The sequence below is a fragment of the Struthio camelus genome, chromosome 2 (genome assembly GCF_040807025.1).
Source record: "Struthio camelus isolate bStrCam1 chromosome 2, bStrCam1.hap1, whole genome shotgun sequence".
Taxonomy (NCBI): Eukaryota; Metazoa; Chordata; class Aves; order Struthioniformes; family Struthionidae; genus Struthio; species Struthio camelus.
This window is the reverse complement of record NC_090943.1, coordinates 141,479,252-141,501,655: the sequence shown is the minus strand read 5'-3', so window position 1 is coordinate 141,501,655 and position 22,404 is coordinate 141,479,252. Positions and strand designations below refer to the sequence as shown.

Below are 22,404 nucleotides of genomic sequence, written 5' to 3'. Positions count from 1 at the left end.
CTAAGAGCTTGATAGAAATCAGCAAGGCGTTTCGCTGAGTGGGTTCTCCCACCGTGCCCCGCACAGGGGCAGAGAGCGGGCGGGCAGCCTGCGCCGGCGGCGCGCAAAGCCGAGCAGGGAGCGCGGCGGGGGCGCCCGAGGCGGCAGCGCGCTGGCTCCCGCCGCGCCGCCCGCCCGCCCGCCCGCAGCCCGCAGCCGCGCTCGCCCGCGGCCGCCTCGGGGCGGCGGCGGCGGGGAAGCGGAGCGCGGCCGGCAGGGAGGTTGTCGGCTCGGGGCGCGACCCGGGAAGGGAAAACCCTCCTCGGTGGCCGGGCCGAGGCGAGCGGCGGCGGGGGCGGCCCCGCGGTTCACGTGGCGGCGGCGGGGCGGAGCGGAGCGGAGCGGCGGCGGCGGGGCGGGCTAACAAAGCCGGGCTGTCAGCGGGCGGGCGGGAGAAAGGAAAAGCAGCAGCGGCGGCGGCGGCGAGCAGGTGAGGGCAGTGCCCGTCCGCGGCTGGGCTCGGCTCGGCTCACGCCGCCCCGGGCTCGGGGTGGCGCCTCGAGCGGGGCCGGGCCGGGCCGTGCCACGCTGGCAGCGGGAGAGGCTGGGTGGCAGCGGGCGGCGGAGCGGCGCGGTGGCCGGCAGCGCGATGTGCGCAGCGCCTGGGGCCGGGGCAGGCTGCACCTCGGGGCCCGCCAGCGCGGCCGTGCCGGCCGCGGGCGCGCAGCGGGCAGGGCGCGGGGCTCCCGGGCGCTGCGGTGAGCGCGGCGGCGATGGGGGCCGCTGCTGAGATGCCTGGTGCGGCAGGCGTCACCTGCGGAGCCGGCAGGGTTTTGCTGAGGGCCTGAAGTGGCTGCTGTCCTCTCGTCTCAGGTGGGAAGAGGAGAGGGAAATTCATTGCAGGGTCAGTCCGTAGCCCAGCGCTAAAAATCTCTGGGCTCCGAGTCCTCTACCTCTACGTGATCGCTAAGCCAGAAGAACTCAGAAACATCCACACCAGCCCCTTCAGTGGGGATCACTTACGTTTTTTGGGGGCTTAAGGGTTGAGATATGTGTTTGTGCGTTTGTTTTTTAGAACCGAGCAGTTGAGAAACGAGAAAGTTGTTAGCTCATTCTGCCGTGAGTTTAGTTAAAAGTGGGAAGGTATTTAACTACCGCATGAATTTCAAATGCTGCAGTATATTTCAGTTTGCATGCTGCCACTGTGTTGAAAGCGTCCGAGGCAGCTTGTGCACTTCAGCTAACGGAGGGATGAAGGGAGCTTTCACTCCGTGTGCTGCGTAACAGGAAAGCTCAGCGATGCGTAAATCGCATGCCGGAGAATGCACCTAAAAGCCTGATGAATCAGCATGCTGCATCCACTGACCAAGCGTAGCAACTGCTGCAAGGAAGGATGCAGCAGTAAGGGGAGATGTTAACGCCTCCTGAAGCTGCAAGCTTCCTATGCAGAACAGTGATGTGTGTGAGGTTGTTTTAAAAAAAAAAAAAAAAAGAGAGAAAGAAAAGAAAATTTCCACCACCAGTTTTTCATCCAAACAGTGTCTTCTGACAAGTGGAACAAGCAACCCTCTGGTGCTTTCTATGGTGAATGAGTTATAGTCCTTTTTGAACTTTACTTGCTTCCCGAAGGGATACTTGCTTTTTATCTCTGACCCTAAACTATGTAGCAAATAAAAGGTAGCTAATAGTATAAGCTCATAACTTAAAACTATGAGAAATAGAGAAGGTGAAGACTTTTAAGAAGAAATACGGGAGAAATTTTGCTGTATTTTAAGAGAAGATAAACACTGAGATGACATTTCACAAGCTGAATAGCAGAACAGCATTATACAAAATAAAGTATTTTAGCTGTAAGTTGCTTGTTCTTTTACAAAATATTATCTTTTGCAGTAAAATGAACTGCTTCTTCTGCACAAAACTGTCACAGAGTAATCTGTTTGAGTCAGGGTTCTGCCTTCTTCAGTGAAGTGATGTAGCACCTGCCTTTAGATATTGAACAGGAAGTATTTAAAAGAATCATTAGTTTTTACATTTTCTTTTATTTTGAAATATTTGGCACTTTTCTACACAGACATCTTGAGACATTTCTTATTCAACAGTGGTATGAAAGAGCAGCCGTATGCGTTGTCATTGCCAGCTGCCCAGGTCGCGGGCTGGATTCTCTTGCACTCGCTCCACCACTTTCCCTGAGACTCCTGCTTTAATCCTTGCTTAGGTCACGCAACTGCTCATGTTGTATGGGTCTTCATCCAAAGAGTGGGAAAAGGCAGAGAGCCCAAAATGTCTTGGCCATCTTGCGAGGGGGGTTGTCCACAACCGTTGCTGAGATTCAATGACTACTTATTAGTATAGGCCTTAAAGAGGAAAATTGCCCCCAAAGTGATTGAGGAAGAGGAAGCAGGTAGGGTTATGACCACTAGACTCACCCACTGCTGCATCTTGTACGGTGTTTGAATTGCAGAGCTCTGCCTCTTCCTAAAACATACAGTTCTTAAGGTATTCCTGCTGGGATGGTGAAGCTGTATACCGTCCCTAGTAGAGACAGCTGACTAAGATGCTGTATAATCTATGGAAATACAACTTCAGAAATAACTAGGAGTTTATAAATTTGACATTTCCTGAGGGCAAGCATGGTTCCTTTCAATCTGCCTCAAATTCAGCATGCCGAATCCATTAGCTACTTTAGCTTTACAAGGAGAAAATGATCAGTTTAGTAAGAGAGGTGGAGGGAGTCAAGGACTGCGGCATACAGGGCAATTAGCATCTTGTAGGCTTGGTGCCTATATATGAGACACCTCCGCCTTTTGGATATGTTTCAAAGACAGAAAAATATGGATATTTTTCTATGACCTCACTTTGTGGGGTGTGCCATGATAATTTGGTGCAAGTTGGCCAACAGCCCTAACAAATTGTATCAGAACTTCTGATGCAGACTATGGTCTGGTAGCTTTAGGTGTCTTTACTTATTTAAAAGTTTTGGCAATTGGCCACTTATCAGATACTTGTTCCTTAAGGTTAAGTCTTCCTGCAGAGTGTCTCTCCCAGGGATAGGGAACAGGGACTCTTGTGCTGTGGCTTTTACTCCTCAGTTAGGAGAAACAACTTCTCTGCCAGGGTAGCAAAAACAGGTTACTCAGAAGGACGGAGAGTTTTTATTACTGGCTCTCCATAGTGTGTTGGAAATATCCTAGGCATTGACAATCCTAACTGGTAGTGTGGGGCTGAAATAGGCATTTCACATGTTTCTGTCGTGTCATGGTTAAGTTCCAGTTGTCTGATGTTCTAAATCTAAGTCCTCTCTCTGGCCATAAAATTCTCAGTCACATTTCTTTTCTCCTTTCAGCTATTACAACTCCAAGCGGTCTCAATTATCATTGCCTCTTCTGGCTAATTTGAAGTATTGTCCAGATATTTCTCTTTGTTATTTCTTGACCATTCCTCCAAATGCTAGTGAACTATACGGAGGAGTAGTTACTTACAAATCAAAAAAAATGCCACCAAAAAAGCCCCTAAACTGATAGTCACAAGATTTCATCCATGGTTAATGTTTGTCAAATTTTTTAGGGCCTTCAAAATTGCCATAACTTTTGCTAAAACATACCGTTATCGTTTATCTTAAAATGGTCTTTATCTTGGCTGTTCTTCTTTTAAATCTTGAAACACTGAAACCTTAATACAGTCAAGTTTTAAAAAATAACCTGATTCCAAAAGAGGGAAAAACATTAGACTAACACAATTAGGTGAGTGGAATGCATTTTTTCCCTTAGGCACAGCTGGAAAGTGATACTATATCATGTTAAAACTGTAAGCTCTTGCCTCAGAAAGAATTGGGCTGGGCCAGTGTTTGCATGAGACAGGGGAGGAAAAATGTAGATTTTCCTCTGGTGCTGGTGAGCGTGCCGATAGCATTGCTCTGAGTCACTGGTGACCCAACGTCCAACTGCTGCATGATGGCACACGTGGTGTTGTTGGGTGAAGGTTAACTGTGATCCTGAACCTCCTAGTGCTTTATATATATGTGTACATATGTGTGTGTGTTGTGTACAGAAACACACACAAAATATATGTGTGTGTATATATATACATACACACATACATATATATATGTGTGTGTATATATACATATGCATACACACCCTAAATGTTTTGGCGTAGTGCATTTGGGGACAGTTACAGCTGCCTATGTGAATTTCTTGCAGCTTCAGTGGGGTTTCACTTCTTGTCTCTGAAAAGAGGGGGTCGTATAGGGACTCTGCATACAGTTATCCTTATCATCACATCCTTATCACCACAGAGTGCTGCTGGAGCCTCCCTGCTGACCGTCTCTACAATGTCGGGCTCTAGGAGAAGTGGACTCAACGGCTGAATTTTGACAGAGCAATGGGTACTCTAAGGGGATGAGCAGAATGTGTGGGGCTTGCTTGTCTGTAGAAAAAGTGGGTGGGGAGTGAAGATGCCTCAGACAAGATACTGTTTTCAAAGGAACTGAAAAGACACTTCATAGACTGTAAAGAAGAAGCAGTGACTAATCTGCATTTAGGAGAGTCAGGTGAAGAAAAGTGGGCTGGCAGCGGGACTAAAAAGAGGAGAGGAGAATGCGAAACTTGAACTGCAGGAAAAGGATCCAGACCATAAGAAGAATGCCCTAGGAAAGCTGTCAGGACAAGCATTTATCATAGGAGTATTTAAAGAAGCGGCAGACTAGGAGCGCAGGGCTGTTTTAAGCTGCATCAGTCCCCAATGAGCTGAACTGTAGCCCCCGAGCGCCAGGGTGCAGTTCCTGGGAGGCTGCCCAGCGCTAGAGGCCTGACGCTGACTGCCATCCTCTATTTCTATTATGACCATGTCCAAGAAGCGTATGGGAAAGGCCAAAGGAAAGCAACCCTGCAGTCTGACGTGCCCCAGAGCAGAGCTATAGCCAGAATATGCATTCATCCCATTCCCTTCCTAAATGACCCCAGATTTCAAATTTGTCCTTTTTAAAGTTTAGGAAGTGTTTTAATGCTTTACAGGAGCCTGATCTCTAACCCAGTCTCTTTTGAGTACGGTTAACCATAAAAATTTCTACCCTGTAGGAAGAAATTGTCTTGTTGAAGAAATACTACCAATTTCGGACGATGAGTACTTAACATACTCAAATTTTTCAGTAACTACTTTATCCCTTAAGGGATAAAATTAGAAGGGTCCAAACACTCAGTAATGTATCATACACATAAATGACAAGCTTTCAGGTTGATCTAATTACCAATGCCAAACTAAGACCACATAAAAATAACAAGTTGCCAGAAAATACAAATCTTGCATAGATTTGACAGATGAAAAGGGAAGAAGGGTATAACATGTAGGTTATCAGAAATAAGCTTCAGACACCTAAGTTGTTCTAATCTATTAAATCTCTTCGCAGATTTGATAGAATTGTTAAAGTCAATACGGGAAAAATCTGTCTCTGATTTCACTGCGTAGTTTGGCTGTGCAACATCAAATGTGAAATAGCTAAATATCTTCTCCGGCTACTCCTTCCAGAGGAATTTTATTAAAACATGCTTTGATTTAGTAACCATTTTATGTCCCAATTAATACTAGGTTGACTATAGTATTAACAATCTTGAGACAGTCTGAATCGCACTGAAAGAATAAATATATCAAGTTTTCTCAAAGCCAAGCAAAATATATTGTTTTCCTTTACAATATGAACATTCAGACTAAATAGAAGTGCTGTGAATAAGCTAGTTCTTGAAGCTTCATTCCCATATGGCATTCAAAAGTAACCTTGGATGTCATGACTCATCTCTTTACTGGGAACGCAGCTTCTCTTGAAGAGCTCGTGATTCTCAGTCCAAGAATATTTGCACGTCAGAGGCAAAGATCCAAACTAAGAGACAGAAGTGGCTGAAGCAATAGATGAATTCTTCTTTTGATTTCCACCAGATTCTTGAATTCTTCATCTCTGATATTAGTTAGGGAGATGTTGTCCTTCAAGAGTGTCTTCAAATGTGAATATTGTTTGGCAGTGTTTTTGTCTTGTGGATTTTGATGGCCAGATAAATACATGTCCAAACACCTGTAAATGCTGCCTGCTTTGCTTACTAAAATGGAAATATTGCATTGGCAGACAGTATGCACACACCATTAGTGTTAATAGAAGGTGTACATATTAATACACATATACAGGCAACAGGTAAACAGGTGACAGCTGTAAGGAAGCTAATCGTAGAGGCAGTGGAGAGCTCCTTTCTTATCCGGATCACTGCTTAAACTCAAACTACTAGACTGCACCATCGGAGCCAGAACTTGTCTTGGCATTTGACACTCTGTACAGCAGCGCGTGCATTGGGGTTTCTGTTGTGCTCTGCCTCTGGGCAGAATGTTCCGCTAACGCAGCTGCATTTCACAGCAACAGATTAGGCTGCAGGTCTCCTGTAAAGCTGCACAATGCCAGTTATTCCCAAACAATCAGATATTAAAAAGTCTTACAGAAATGAAGTATTCAACACATACAGACTAAGCCTGAAGGCATTTCATTTATTCTTTATCACAGCCTTTTACATCTTTGAATTTTTTTTCTTGCAAATCAAACTATCAGCCAGTATTCACTGCAATATTTTTTTTTAATAATCAGTCCTATTCCGCTTCATACCTTTAACTCCTTCATTCCCTTCATTGTCAATCATAGCATAGTCATGAGAAATATTTACAAAACAAGCACAAGGTTTAGAGATACAGGAGACTGCAGATGCTGACAATTGGTTTTGAAGCTCTTTAGGCCTTATTAGCAAGCCACGGGAAATTTAGTAGGAATATGCATTTCTGTAGCAGAAGCAAAGATTGCAAAGCACAGCTGAAAAAGTCTGGGGAATGTCAGCAGGAAAACAGCATTTGCTGAAGCTCTGAACAGTAATTCTAGGTTCATGGTCTCTTGGAAGACTTTTGAAGTGCAGATTAAATAATTCCAGATGATGACAAAAAAAAACTTTTAAGAAAACAAAAGGTCTGGGCTTCGAGCCATTTCTGCTTTTTTTGTGCCTTGAAGAAACCCTGCAGCCATTCGCTCCTGCCTCTTCAGTTTCTTCCGAGTACTCTCTTCTTTCTCATACAAACCCTCTTATTAAGGTTTTCACGTTCTTTATCTGTTTCTCTTCTGCTTAGCTGCTTCCTGACTTGACCACTTCCTATTGTCAGTAATTCTGTCAGTTTATTTTTTCCTTCCTTACCTGCACCGTAGCTCAGGGAACTGGCTAGCTTCCTCTTTTCATCTCCAGTTTGTGCCTTCCTCATGTGGGTTCCTGCTTACGACTTGCCATGATGCTTTTAAACTGACTGTTTAAACCTCTCTTCTACCAGGCGAGAGTCTTGGCCGCAGTTTGCGGATGTTGCACGCTGCCTGACAGCGAACACTTGTTCTCCAGTGCGACCATGTGTTCAGCAGGAAAGGAAAGGCACCAGGAAAGCACACAAGGGAGGTTTTCAGTGTAGCCTTACCCTATCCATGCAGTGAAGCCTGACAATGCTGTCCTTTACCAATAAGAGGGAGAATCAGCTACAGCGGCGTGTTCAGCTCCCAAGCTTGGTATCAAACCAGGGTTTTCCCCTGCACCTGAAGTGTTAGCAGCTAAACTAATTCTGTGCTTTAAACATTGGTGCCTCACTAAGTAAGAGCAGAGTCTCCTGAGCTCTTGCAACCTTCCTTGCTCGGGAAAGCAAATGCATTTTTAAGCCTTGCCTTTGCATGGCAATAGCTGGCAAAAGCAAGGTAACCTCCACAGTGTTGGGTGTTGCTGAAGTGTCTCCTCACTGAGGATTAGCCTGATGAGTCTTGCTTGTAGCTTTGTAGCTATTACTTCTCCTTTCAGCTGCTAAGAAGTACGATCTGGCTAACTGAGCTTCAGCAATTTCCTGTGGTTATGATAGCAAAAAGTCTGATTGCTCTTACAGTTGCCTAATGCTGTGTTTGCCATTGGGACAATAATAAAGTAGCTGTAGGTGTGCCCCTACAGTTGTAAGAGGTGCTGGTGATACTCAGCAAATGCAATTCTCTTCCATGGTCAGGGACTACTAGCAGTGAATCTCCAGCACTGAGCACTTTCCCTCTTGATTTAGTTACTAGCAGCTACAGGTCAAACCGTGCTCAGTTTCACCATTTCATGTTTTGGTGTTAGAGTATAGCTACTACTAGCTAAAACAGCAGATCCTTTAAAAGTTAAAGTGCTTCGCAGCCCCATATTTCTAAACAGAACTGAGTTTTAAGTCCTAGCCTGTTAAGTGCGTCAGTACACAATTAGCTGCACTGAGCACAACGCGCTCGTCCTTGTGCCTCATTTCTGGCTTTGCCCATCTCCTGGGATATTCCTCCTCCCTTCACCCGCACCACTAAGTTCCCCCTGCCCCCATACGTAGGGAACATCAATTCAAAGTAAGTGAGAATTCAGCCAAGTATGACTTGACCTGTTTTGTGAATAGTTGCTGAAGTGGATGGAGAAGAAGCCTTCCCACAGAATGCAAGAGAACCTCATAGCCCTAGGAAAGAAAATGAACTCTCATATATTTCTCCCAACTGTGTACTTAGATAGAACTGATTTTTTTCTTTTTTTCCACTCTTGCATGGTATGTTTAATTTGGGAGCTCCTCAAGATGTTGTCTTTTTCTCAGAGTCATCAGACTTTCTCTAAAAGGTGAAAGTTTTACTGCCCGTGGAGAATGCGGCAGATTTTTTTTTTTTTTTTTGTTCACATACAGTAGAAAGCCAGATTACACTTTCAGCTACAGAAGGAGACATGGACATCTGTCCTTTAAATGTAGATCTTAAAGTAAAATATACTTTACCTTACCTAAAGAAATACAGCAGCAATGAAAAGCGAATGCTGTCGTTTATTAAGCAAAATTTCTTGTTGCAATAAAGTTTTTTCTTTTTTTCCCCCTCCTCCTGACAAAATCTGACATTTGGGAGGAGAGGGAAGAGAAACATAGACAGTATTAAGCGTAGCTTTAATTTTATTGTAGAAGTTCCATATGGACACATAATTTAAAGACCAATTAACATTTACAGGCAAACACGGACTGGTTTTGTCAGAAGGGATGCATGTTCTCCTTCCAGTTCTTATTAAAGTTAAGATTTGGCCGAAGTTGCTAATTCTCAAGAAAATACCTCATCTCTTCATATCAAGATGAAACATTCACTTAAACTTAAATACAGGAAATGTTGGGCCTAATAGCTATTACTCGCACAGATCTTGTTAACAAGAACATAATCTCCTAATCACTCCCTTGAAAGCCAACCCAGATGATAGAAGCGTAGTTGGACTCCTGCCAAACAGCTCAAGAACTTTGATTTCACACCCAAGCTCTGGCAGGAATGTCAGGATAACCTCCACTATTCAGTGAAAAATCAATAAATCACTCTGCATTTATAGCTCCTTATACTTGTGTTTATGCGTACAGAAACTATCAGTTAGGATAGTACAAAAGTACTAAAAGTAAGAAACAAGACTGCAGGCATCTAAATGTTTATATTACACACCAAAACACTATATAACTGTTCAAGCAATTTTGACTCAGTGATAACATCATAGTCATCTCCCCATCCCTTGGAATTAGAACCTGAGAAAAGAGAAAGCTGCCTTTTTTAAAGACAGCGTAGTTAGAGGACAAAGGAACAGAAAGCAGTTTTTGTTGGTGGTGCTTCCCTCACAGCCAGGGCAGGTGTGATTCAATGCAGGTTGCGAATGGCTTTGATCTTGCATCACCTTCATGATTTAAGTTATGAAAACAGGAGCCTTTGCTGGTGGTGGAGGCTTTTGATACGCTGTAGTGGTGTGAGGATTGGTTGCTACAAGTTCATAGATGTTTATGTGTTTAGTTGTTCAGTTTTTAATATAATGCATCTCCAGTATAAATAAGCACTAAAAGTATTTTTCAGTAGTGCTTTTAAAAAGCAAACAAGCAAGCAAGCCACCTGCTGAATGATTCTGTTGCAGAAAATGCGAATATTAGAGATAAGGTGAATTTTGTCCGTTTTTTTCATTTGCTTGTAAAACTATCAACTAGTTCTCTGTATTTTTTCCCTAGTAAACAGAGTATATGACAAGTTGACAAAATGATCACGTTGCTTCGGAAAAGTTTATTATAGGCTATCCAAATTTCTGGGTGGGATGAGGGTGGAGCTAGTCATTTAGCTACACCCATGGTGAGGTTTATAAAAGAAGTTTTCTAGGGGAGCTCCTCTCTGTCAGTCTATAGCAACTGTCAGTTTTATTTTGTTGCCATGTCAAGCCTTCAGAAAGGTTATCACGGCGGGGATGATTCTCTGAATACCTCTTTGAAACAGCGAGGTAAGGTAAGTCGTGGAGTCTGCTTTGCTACTTTGGTTCCTTTTTATACATGGCACTTCCGTAGCATAGAGATGAATTGTACTTTAATTTTAAAGGTCTGTATTTTCTCTGCTATGTGTAATTGCAGTCTTATTCCTTATAGTTTTGTCTTCCTATAATGCTAATTCAAATGGGGGGAAAAAACAACCTTAAAAAAATCCTACAACTTTTTAGAGTTTGGAGAAGCTGCCATTTGTTCCATGCTGATCAGGTCTTGAGGACTGATGACTTTGACGGCTAATTTGCACTACCTGTCCACAACGTTGAGGTTACTGTGGTTGTTGGAATTGTACTCTTTTTCCTTAGCCATACCAATATTAATTTCTCAAGCACACGAATAAAAGATATGCTGCGCTTAATTGCATAATTGCTGTGGCTTAGTCATGGCTCTTTGATACACCCAGGAATCCTGCCATAATTTTTGAGTTATCTTGTATCACAGTTTCCTTATGTATAGCTGCACGTAATTGCCTGTAAATTCCTCAGTTCAGCAGAGGTCTCTTGAGTTACTGTGAATTTCTCTAAATGAGATTAGGTGCTATAAAGGGCTGTTTGCTATTGACCGTGGGTGTTTATGTTGGTATAATACTTTTGTATAAACTTAACTCTCTTTCTAGCTACCTTACAGTGCTGTGATGACCTGGCTGCCTCTTGGAGGGGGGCTGCAAAGCTGATTGTTGTTTGGGGAAATTCTCCTCCCCATGTCATCTACCTCACTATGTTCTGCATATGTTCTGCAGACTCCTAACTGGAGTCTTCCATAATGCAAAGCCCAACCACTTTTGTATGTAAAGCTTTCCAGGGAGACAAGCATGTCCTAAATGCAGCAAGAATCGGCACTTTTAGGGAGAAGTAATGGCAATAGCTTGCAGGGGTAAGGGTGAGCGGGATCACAAGGTGGCTTTTGCTTCCCAGGTGCCTATTTGCTGGTGCCGCCGATGCTTGCTTGCACCTTGCTGAGTGTGTGTCTTTAAAGACAAGCAAGCCTTGCACTGACCTACTTGCGACTGCCAAAATATTCTGCTTGCCTTGAGAGTGTGCATCCTTCTTCTCTCCTGCTCATGGCTCCTGGCTCTCCCTGTAGCTGTCAGGAGAAAAGGCTCAATCTGAAGGTTAGTGGTAGGACATCTCTCTGCGCTCCCTGGAGGAGTGTTCACCCTGATGGAAAATCCTCCAGTGTCACCTCGTGGCAAGCACTAACGAATGTTCCTGTGCACTCGTATATAAGATTTCAGGTACTGGTAGTGTGCAGTCTTTTCTTGTTTGAAAGGATTCAACAGGGAAAGCTCACTCTTGTTCCCAGTTGTGAAACACTCTCTGCACTGCCATGCTCACATCCTTGTCATTTCATGACCCTCTCCAACCTCCTCAGCCACTGGGACCAGCCAGTATTTACTGTACTAAAATTCAGCTCAGACTATTTCTAGAAAAATTAGTGATCTTTCTTGTGTCCTACTGCCAGCTGTGCTTGTATTGCAGCGATTATGTTGAAGACAGTTTGCCCTTGTTTGAACACCTAAAAGCAAGTAACTTTGGTTTCGGTCTACTCATCTGTTACTAGATGCTGATATTACAGAAGTAGCAGGAACCTCAGTCCTTTTCTCAGCGCTTTTAATTTAAATATAAGAGATAACGGAGATATTTGGACAGACAGGCCCATATCAGTTTACAAGACGTCTAACTGAAAAGTTATAGTCATCAGCTGAAATCAAATGCATTGTATGAAACAGTGATCACAACAACCTAAGGTGTGCAGTTTGGCTGCATCAAAGATGCTGGTCAGCATAAAAGAGAGGTGTCTCATTACAACAGCTACCTAGCTCTGGGCTTTTTGTAGGTGTTGATGGTAAAGCACAGTTGTGAAGAACTGAAAAAGATGGGAATGAACCTTGAAAATACTTTTTAGGAGCTCCTTTGAGGAACTGGGAAAATGGAAGAACATTTAGATGACTTTGAAAACTTAAGAAGCCGCCACAGAGACAAATATCTTAAAGTGAGTGGAGGAAATAGTTAACTTTTATCTGTAGATTACTAGATCGGAGAAGAATAATGAATGGTTTCTTTTGTGAACCTTCAATTTAGAAGGAGTAGAAGTTTTTTCATTCATTGCTCCCAAAACATAAGAAGTATTTGAGGGTGGAGGCTAGTCTTCTAGTTGTTTTTCAAAGCATGCTACTATTACTACCAGGTCCTACAAAAATAACTGAAGTTATGGTTTCCATAAGAAGGGTGGTATAGGATGGGTTCTCTTTTTCAAGCTGTAGGCAGAACTGTGAATTTATGTAGCTGGCACAAGGCTGACCGACAGCCTCTTGGACAAGATGGAGCAGTGTGAGTTGGAGGAGCTCTCAGAGTATTTTGACTTTGTGCCATTAGTAGACATAAGAAAATAAGTGCATCTTGACTGTGGAGTTTGAATAGACACATTTTCCCCCTTGATAATGCTGTGGCTTTTCTTTGGGGTTTCTTAAGTCAATATTAAACTTGTTGGATGCTTAATTTCAACAATGTGGTCATTTCTGCTTTTTATCATCTGTTTTTACTGATACGTAACAAACTCTGGTTCTAGTGGATTGCAATAAGAGGAGTCTTGCTTGATGCCGTAGCAGTCTCCTGTGAGGGACTTCCCCTGGCTTTATCCTGCACCATACTTCCGGTATCCTGCCATGCTGCAGTTAAGAGTGTTCACTGGTATTTTTAAATGCCATGCATTTATTTTAAGTTCCTTTTGAACTGGTATAGACCAAACTGTTCAAAAATATTTACTGTTACCTTTTGTTTTATTAACCACTACAGTAAATGGGAGGTAAGGAAGGGGAGAATAGTTTCAGTACTGGCAGATAATCTTAAATGTCTCTGTTCTTGGATAACTTTGGGGGGTTCAGAAGCAGCGAGAAAATTTGAGCTTTTCCAAGTGAGTAATGTAGAATTGCACTGATGTCTAAAAAAGTAGTAAGCAATCCTTAACTTTTGTGTTTGCAAATTTGCCTGCTCCTCTAAGCAGGGATTAAACTGATTTTGGTCACTTTGAGACTTGAAAAGTAGTATTCATGGAATAAAATATTCATCTACTGAGGTTCTAACTTTAGCCTCCTATTCCGCAGGAGTGAGTTAAGGGATAGTGATCGCTAATAGATTACTCACGGTACTTAATAAATTTACACAGTATTTTTGAGTAGCTGAACTACTGAGGGCGCCATCTTTCTCCCCGGATTTTGATTTTGGAAGCCACAGTTGTACTAAACGCAGAAAGTGTGCAAAGATGACTTTTTCGTGGTGAGCTGGGTAGTTAAGAGGCAGATGAAAATCCCATGCCCATGGGATCCCATTCCCATGAAAATCCTTCAGTAACTTATTTCTTCAAGGTAGCAGATGAAGAGTGATGCTGAAAGCTGGTTTACTCTGACATGGTTTTCTACTAGATCCTTCGCTTTTAAATACTTTCGCTGCGGAACATTAGAGCATAACATTTCAGCATATTTGGGTGGATGCTAAAATAAACTTTTGATCTAGATTCTTCCTCCTTATTTGTGCATGGCAGCACAGGTGTATTCAGAGCTGAGCTGGGGCTGCTTGCAGGCAGGCAGGGTGGTCTCAGCCATGGTGAGCATGGGTGCGTGGCGAGGCGCTTACTATGTTATGAATTTGCATACCTCTTGGGGTTCAACTTTGGTTTGTTTAGATTTTTAGATTCCTGAAATCAGAAGGGCTTTACAGATCCTAATATCACTCTGGTTTGTTCAGCCTGACTGGATTTCCTCAAATAATATTTTTCCTCAGAGCAGTGCTGTCAAAGGAAAGCGTCAGCTGGCCCCTACTGCCCTCGTTTAGTTTAAGCCAAACTAAATTGCTGAATTTAAATAATATGCTGCCTCCTCTAGACATCAACTTTTGCAGTGTCCTTGTCTACCTGAGAGTTGTTCAGATAAGCAACAATTCCCATTGCAGTGCAGAATCCGGAAGTTCAGCTTTGTGTTTTGTGAACGCTGAAATAGGAGTTGCAAATGAAACTCTGCAACTAGTTCAGTGATAAAAAGATTCTCCTTAGAAAACTGAGATCTAAAGGGATGTTTTATTTATGGCTGCATATAAAATAACATGCTGAGGAAGAAATATAACTGCCAGTCAAATGTCACTTGACCTGAGACAGGACTGTGAAGTGTATCTGTCAAGTGCTTGAAGGCCATGTGAGTTAAAGGATGTGATTAGCCATCTCCCTATGACTTTAGAGTGATGTATGGTCTCTGCTGCAGTAATAATCTTTCATTGTGATGCAGGGACTACAAGCAACACATGAACATGTTAGAAAACCAGACAGAGAAATACTATGACAGGCTTGTCAAATGACAGGGAACTTATTATGTAGCTGTGGCACCAATCAACAAGAAATGTTTGTCTGGTCGATGGCAGCGCTATCCTTTGTCTTCCTCTGAAAGGAACGCGTGGCTGCTGGTACAGTTTCTGTCCATTAAAACAATGTGGCACAGAGGAGCTGGCTGGCAGGAATGCTGCTTTGTTACAGGATTCACTAGGAGTTAGTGCAAAAAAATCAGACTTGTGTTCTTTTGACAGTGGAGATTTTATTCAAGGTTTTATTGTGCTCAGTAAGATACAATAAGACATAAAGAAAATGTAGAGGTTATTCTGTAGCCTAAATGCACCCATTTGAATCCAGTGAGACAGTGGTATAGGGCCTCAGTATTACTTCCTGTATATGTCCCCCCGAGCAGGAGGTTGTTTATCTATGGATTTTTTCATAATGATCTGTTTACATTTGATAACTGAGTTCTAAAACTTGAAGTTGCAGTAAAGTGTTTGCTCAAAGCAATGTCCCACGTAAAGCAGAATGCCGTTCCTGTCTCTCACATAGCTTTGCAGCATATCCATGCTGCTATCACGTATGCAAAGCATAAAGGCTCATCCTGAAATGTGCTGGCGAGCCCGGGTGGAGTAGTCAATGGGAGCTGGGAACTAGCCTGTGTACTTGCAAAGTGCTGCAGCAAGGCCTGGACCTTGCCCGAGCTCTGAGGGGGAGCTGCCTGCTCTTTTCTGTTGTATGAGCATATGTGGCGTATTAGAGGCTTCCAGTCTACAACCTGATTTTTTTTTTTTTTTTGAAACACAAAAATACGTGTTAGAACAAAAACCACTATCCAGTAGGAGACAGACCTGGTAGGTGAGATTAAAGAATAATAATACCTTCTCTGCCCTGTGGTAGGGTCCTTCCTTCTGATCTTTTCTAGTTTTGTAATTTTTTTGTGGCATCTGAAGTTGAAGCAATCTTAGCCAGCCCCTGGGGTCCCTAAGAAAGTTTCTTTCTGTGTCTTCTGGGCCTTGCCTGGTTCTGTTCCCCGGCACGAGCCTAGTTCTTCTCACACGCATCTCCCGTCGTCCACTTGCATGGCAGATTGACCGCGGGGTATTTCACTACCAGCTTGTCCTGCCGCAGCTTCTCACAAGTGAGAGCATCGAGGCGGTCCCAGGGAGCCAGCCGACCCTCTTCTTCCCTGCCCTCCTTCCTCCCAGAGGCACTCACCTGCCCCAGAGCGCAGGGGCTGGTAATGCATGGGTGGTTTTCCTCTCTGCTGCCTAACCGTCCCCCCTTTTACAAGAAAGAACCATTTTTCCACTATTTCTTGTGCTTTCTGTCTGTTGTCACAAATGCTTTGACAGGGCAAAACGGCGTGTCATGGCATGCCAAGTCATTAGATGAGTAGTCATCATTTTACGATGTTTCACCGAGTGTTTTAAAATCCAAGCAACAATCTAAGCAACAATCACATAGGGGTGTGTGCGTGTGTGTGTGTGTGTGCGTGTGCGTGTGTGTGTGTGAACATAAAAGCTCCCTTTGAGTCGGATCTTCTTACAGTGCTACCAGATGCCTTTCCATAGGCATCAAGCAGAGACAGGCATACGTGATCTGGGACTCGGAGTGCCAAAACGTGTGGCTTTATTCCAACTTAGCAAATCAACTGTGAAAGAAGCAGCAAGTTGTGTTTCTGAATTCGTTGCGTTCTTAGTGTCAGAAAATTGTTACGCTGGCTCGCACGTCCTGTTTGCCTCTTTTCCTGTGTGGGACAGCAGGAAAAAGTACACAGCGCTTCAAACAAGAATAGGTTATAAGTACCTGTACTGACTAAAGAAAGCAGAAGTATTTCTGGGAATAAAACTACTGCGCTTTTAAATGTAACAACATCTCACTCTGTTAAAATTGGGGCAGCTTGAGTTATATTACTCCTTACAAATCTTGTCTGTCAAAATATATTATCTTAGTTATTTTCATGTTCTGGAAATTAAACTTCAACTTCTATCTGTCATTCAAAAGGAGAAGGAAAGCTGAACACTGGCATTCTTTTCGGATACAGGAGTTTTGTGAAGTTGACAAATTATACCAAGGAGGAACAGAATAACACTGAAGTAAAATGATGTGCTAGTACTCTCAACAGGCGTAAGGCATTTAGTTTTGCTTGATAAGCTGCCAAACATTGTCATTTGAGAGTGTTGCAAAGACTTCCAGCTGTCTGCGTACATGAACTAAGTATGTGGGTGAATTAGAATTTGTCCCTGTGAATATTTCACCAAAAGTGACCCTGCCTAATCTTGTTAATTCACACACAAGTGCAGCTTGTAGCAATCTTCTAGTAATATCTGTGGCCAATACAGCATTTCTCTGAACATCCTATCCAAGGCTAAACTGAAGCATGCCTGTGGAGGCATAGCAGGACTCTCACCTGTTTACAAGCCTCCAGTTTGCTGTGGGAGATGCTGCCTTATTCGGTTGACTCACTGCGGAAGGTGTGGCATGTTTTGACCAGAAATGGGAAGGTGTTAAGGGTGTCTGAGCAGAGCGCAGCAGAGTCTGAGACAGGGCCTGCAGGGAAATCAATCTTATGGGAAAGCGTAGGTTGAATCTTACGTTTTTTACTAAGTGAGTTAACGAGTAAGATGACTACCAAAAAGGGAAAAAAACTGGAGCTATACCACAAGCGTACATAATCTGTTCATAGGATTGCGTGAGAGAGACCTGCTTTCAGAAGATGTTGGATGCTTCAGCTGCGGATGCTGTTGGACTCTTCATTTGTTCCACAAGTTGTTAATGTTGGTTCACCTTGGGCAGGTTCAGTAATACCTAGTTACAGGAACTTCCCATAGCTAACTAATGTTGCTGAAAAGAGAAGGGCTTTAAGTGAATACGTGTTTGGGAAATGGGGATCTCATTTGTGGCGGTTTTATTTAGAGCCTTGAAACGCATGTGGAGCTTGTGCCCACATATTTTGTTTCTGGCACTGTTTATTAAAGTAGTTGTGGAGAAAAGCATTTGATAGTTGCCATCCTGGACACCCTAGGTGCAAAATGTTTACTGAGTTTCTGCATGCCAGGAGATGTGCCAAGCACTCTTTCAGGCTCAGTTGAAGGACACCCTGGTCCCTCCATAGAAAAACAGCTGCTAGGAGGCTATCGCATTAAGGCACTAAGTACAGAAATCTTAGTTGCCCCAGTTGCACATTCTGAGAAAGCTTATTTAGCAACGATAACTGGTGCTAGGTTGTCTAGGGCAGGCTGCGTGTGCCTGTGGAGAAACAGCAAGCCTGGTTCCTTGACACAGACTTTGCTGAACTGGCAGGTTTATGTTCCTATATATGGGTCTCCCAATTAGATTATGTCATACAGATACCTAAGCATTATTGTCGAGTTCTCCATTGAATAGTGACAGTTAAGAAACTGCCAGAGCTTTACTGCCCCATCTAAGCTAAAAGACTTTGTCTTCTAGCTGTGAAAAATTGGCCAGCATAGAAGTTCAGTCAACTATAGGGGAAATAGTGTACCTGTAAATGGTGTTATTAATTATTAAATTAGGGTTATTAAATTAGTCATTAGTGTTATTAAATTAGTCCAAAGTATCTGTTTCTTTGGTCAAGTGGTGTCTTTTCTTGCTTAGCTGTGATATCAAACTGAAAATAGAATAAGTGTCTGGGAAAGACACTGAAAGAAGTAGCTACACTTAAACTGTGTATGCTATTGAAATAAGTTTTTAGTGCCTCTCCAAATCAGTGCTTGCAGGCAGTAAGCTGAAGGAAAAACTTTCCAGAGCACAACATTGGGGAAGTTTGACTTCACTCTGATGCTGTATAATCCTTTGGAAATTCCTCATTATCTCTTTTCTACTGAGCATGTGATGCATGTGTCTTCAAGTTAGTGCACTGGTCTGCTGTGTTTTGTGGCTCTTGTCTGCAGAACAAAGTTAATAAAGATAATTCCTGTGAGTTTCACACTGCTGCTGCTTGGAGGAAATACTGCAGCTCACAAATGCAGCCACAAAACTTCAAACTCGGTAAAATTCAAATACAAACTATCCTTTCAGAACACATCAGTGTTAACTTGAAAGGTTGAAGTTTGACAGACAGCCTGTAGAACCCCTTCCCATGTTGCTTGCTTTAATTGCATGATATCAAAAATAAACTAAATGATATAATAAGCTATCACTCTTGCTTCACAGGTTGGAATGTTTTCCTTCAACCTGATGCTCACAAGCTGTGATCAGGTGGCGATGTTATTTTAACTGAAGGAGTAAAGTGTATCAGGCAGCTTTCAAATACAGTCCGGCTTTGAAGAGCCTCATTGAGAGGTTCTTCATTTCCCTTAGCATAAAATAGAGACCAGCTCTATAAATAATCAAGATCCACAAAGCTACATTGATTCTGTGATTTCTGTGTGTCAAATATACAGTTTCTGCAATTTCAGCTGTATAAACTGCTTGTATGGGGTCATTACCATAACACAAGTGTCCTCGGTTTTCACAGTGGTGGGGATCTGCCCCTGATCAGCTTGGAGAAAGCTAAAACATGGACTTGCCAGATATTCTGACCACCTGCTGTGCTTATGTTGTTGGGAGCACTTGACCGCTCTTCTCCACTGACTGCGTAATGTAAAGGATGAAAACAGTCCCTCAAATAGAAGTTGGCATTCAGGGGATGCCGATCACATTGTGGAGCTATGGATAAGTGACTACTCAATGCCACCCAGGAAAAATGGCTGATTGGTTGTTATTAGGTGAATAAGGAGAGGCAAACACGCTCCAACTTCTCAGCTTGTGTTTTATGACTTGGAGCATGTGTGGGGAACTATGTAGTGCAATGGAGGTGATGCTACACCCTTAAATGTATCTTCATCTGTCACATGAGCATCCTGTCTGCTCAGAGGTTCTCAGTGATTTTTCCGCAAACTGTAGCCTTACCTCCTTCAGTAGGCTTGTACATCTGCAACTGATTGCAAGTAACCCATTCTGTTTGTACAAGACAGGAGTCCAAGAACTCTTTAACTGTTTCACTGGTGCTGTAAAGAGCAAAAGGATTTTTAAACTGGGGAATTAAAATTGAAGTATAAAAAATTTTAGCTATTTTACCACCTAAACACTCCACAGATGCTGGAATCTACCTTTATGTCCTTGTGAGTTAGTCCTTTTTTTCTGTCCAGGAACCTGAGGCAGAGAAAGACACTCCAGAATTAGCAAAAGGACTGAGGTATCTGAAGTGTCAATCCAGTATCTTAACTGAATCTCTGTTCCCTGGATAAGGCATGTGCAGCTGACAAGCAGCCTGCAATTATGGTACTTTTACATGGAATCATAGAACAATACAGGTTGGAGAAGGCCTCCGGATGGTCTAGTCCAACCCCCATTCAAAGCAGTTCCAGACAGATCAGGTTGCTCAGAGGCTTATTGAGTTCTGAATGTGTCAAAGAACAGAGAGGCTCCACGGCCTTGCTGGACCCCATTCCAATGTTCAACCGCCCTCATGTTGAAAATGCTTTTCCTAACATGCAGTCAGGTTCTGCCCTGTTGAAACTTGCCTGTTACCTCTTGCACTGTCAGTGTGTGCCTTTCAGAAGAGCCTGGCTCCCTCTTCTCTACGCCCTTCCATTTGGTAACTGCAGGCTGCAGTGAGTTCCACCTCGAGCCTTTTCTGCTCCAGGCTGAGTAAAGCCGGCTTTCTCAGCTTCTCCTTGTGCATCATGTGCTCCAGCCACTTATGCATCTTAGTTTACTGGACTAGGCTCCAGTATGTCTGTCTTTAAAGTATTGGAGAGTCAGAAACCAGAAACAAGTACTCCCCATGCAGTTTCTCAAGTGCTGCATACAGGGGAATCATCACTCCCCAGGACCTGCTGGCTACACTCCTGCAAACACAGCTCAGCAGGGAGTTGTTCTCTACTGCGAGGACACGCTGACTGATGTTCAGCTTGTTGTCCACCAGGACCCCTGAGATTTTTTCCTGTACAGTTGCTCTCTAGCTAGTTGGCACCTGGCCTGTGCTGTGACTCCATCCCAGCGGCAAGAATTTGCACACTCGCTTTCCAGGACTACACTTGCCTCTTTCCTGACATGAAATAGGCATGGTTACCAAATGCTGTGGTGTTTCAGAGATGACTTTTTTAATTAAAAAGAAAAAAAAAAAACTACTCAATCCTGTAGCTTAGCAGGAATCAGTTCTTCTCACTGGTCTCACTGGTAAGCTACACAAATTGCAGGCTTGGCCAACTGCTGTGTGCTGAGTGAAGTATTAGAACAGAAGTTTGGCAGGAGCCTTTATCCCCTTCTCTATGGACACTTAACTGATTTTTGCTGAATATTCTCTGGATATGCTTATTTCTCTTCATTTACTGTAAAGGAGATCTGAAAAACGAATCTCACAGTAGAGGAGGATTCAGGCCATCTAATCTTAGGACCCCTGACAGAGTTACCTGCCTTTTTCTAGGGCGTATCTAGTAGCATAAGGATTACAGTGAAGGGTAACGCTTAAATGCAAATTTCTTGCTTAGCTTAAATGTTTGTCCCTTAAAACCCTTAACACAGTTTATTTGCCAAAATATGTTGCTAGTCATAAAGCTGGTACAATTTTAAATACCTTGAACAGTCCCAAGAGTCCAACAGCTTACTGTAGCTGCCTGTATAAATACCTCTATGAAAGTTATCTTTGGGCACTTTCTGCCATGCTTATTGTGTAGAAATGTGTAGCATGCTCATCTTGAAAGATGTTAACTTTGGTAATTCAAGATACTGTTATGCCTTCAGGACTCCTCATGGTAAACTTTAGGTTTTGCTGTCTTGAAGAACTTCAGAAAATATCTCAGATCAGAACACAGACAATATTATTTTAACCTCTGGGTATGGACTGTAATTCTTTTTCCTCAGCCATCTTTTTAATTTTAAGTTGCTGATTAGCCTATAAAAATTCAGCCACAAAATACAGCCTAAAGCTCAGCATGGGAAGCTGTAAATGTACTGGAAACTGTTAATATCCTAGACTAAAGCAGTTGCTGCTGGTGTCCTCCATATGCATCTCACTCCTTCCCTATTGAACAACAGGGAAAAACTGGTGTGCATCGTGATATAATTCTGTACACCCGCTATTCTCCAGGCCGTATCCTAAGAGCAGTGCATGGGTGCTTGCAAAGCTTGATATTGCAGCCCAATGAGTGGTGCTTTCCCTGCACCTGTTTGTAGTCAGCAGTGCTGGGTAGTGAGTTCCTGTGCTCCTTGAAGGGACACTGCTGCCTTGGTGTGCCAGCCCAAGTGTTGGTGGGGCCACACTGGCCACAGACATAGTCAACTGATCCATTTTTGGGGGTTTTGTTTTGTTTCTTTATCTGCAAGAAAAGACGATGAACAGTTAAAGCAGGAATACCTTAAGGCAGTATTATTGCTGAATTCTTCATAATGCGGAATCTTAAGGTCCGTGCTGGCTTCTCTTGCCTCGCTGTGAAACACATGCACCACCACCACCGCATGACTTTGTTTACAAAGAGGAAAGCGTTCAGAAGAAGTGTGTTAAGAGATTCTAGTTCATGACACAAAGCAGAAAACTGACCTCCTCTGTTCATTCTTAACACATTCTGGAAGATGATATATTGCCTCCCAGAAAAACTCACTGAAATGCATGATAAATTAACATGTATGGAAGAGCCTCAATAGTACACTGCAGTCAAATGTGCAAAAGACAGACAGATGCTTAACAAAACTGGTGATTGTCTGCTGGTTGTAGAAGCCAGCAGATGCAGTCAC

The 22,404-nt window shown here is 43.1% G+C and overlaps 1 protein-coding gene across 3 annotated transcripts in view; it reads left to right on the top strand.

Moving 5' to 3' along the window:
- The first annotated feature begins 353 nt into the window (after window positions 1–353).
- MAPRE2 (microtubule associated protein RP/EB family member 2) overlaps window positions 354–22,404 on the top strand; it is a 104,174-nt gene continuing 82,123 nt past the window's right edge. The window contains exon 1 of one of the 3 annotated variants that reach the window (XM_068932770.1): window positions 354–469. Coding sequence is in view for 1 of the 3 variants with exons in the window: in XM_068932768.1 (XP_068788869.1) it covers window positions 10,238–10,309 (72 nt within the window). In the remaining 2 variants the exon portion in view is untranslated. Of the gene's footprint in view, window positions 470–4,278; window positions 4,364–10,199; window positions 10,310–22,404 lie in introns of those variants that run through there. The other 2 variants (XM_068932771.1, XM_068932768.1) reach the window with 2 other exon arrangements.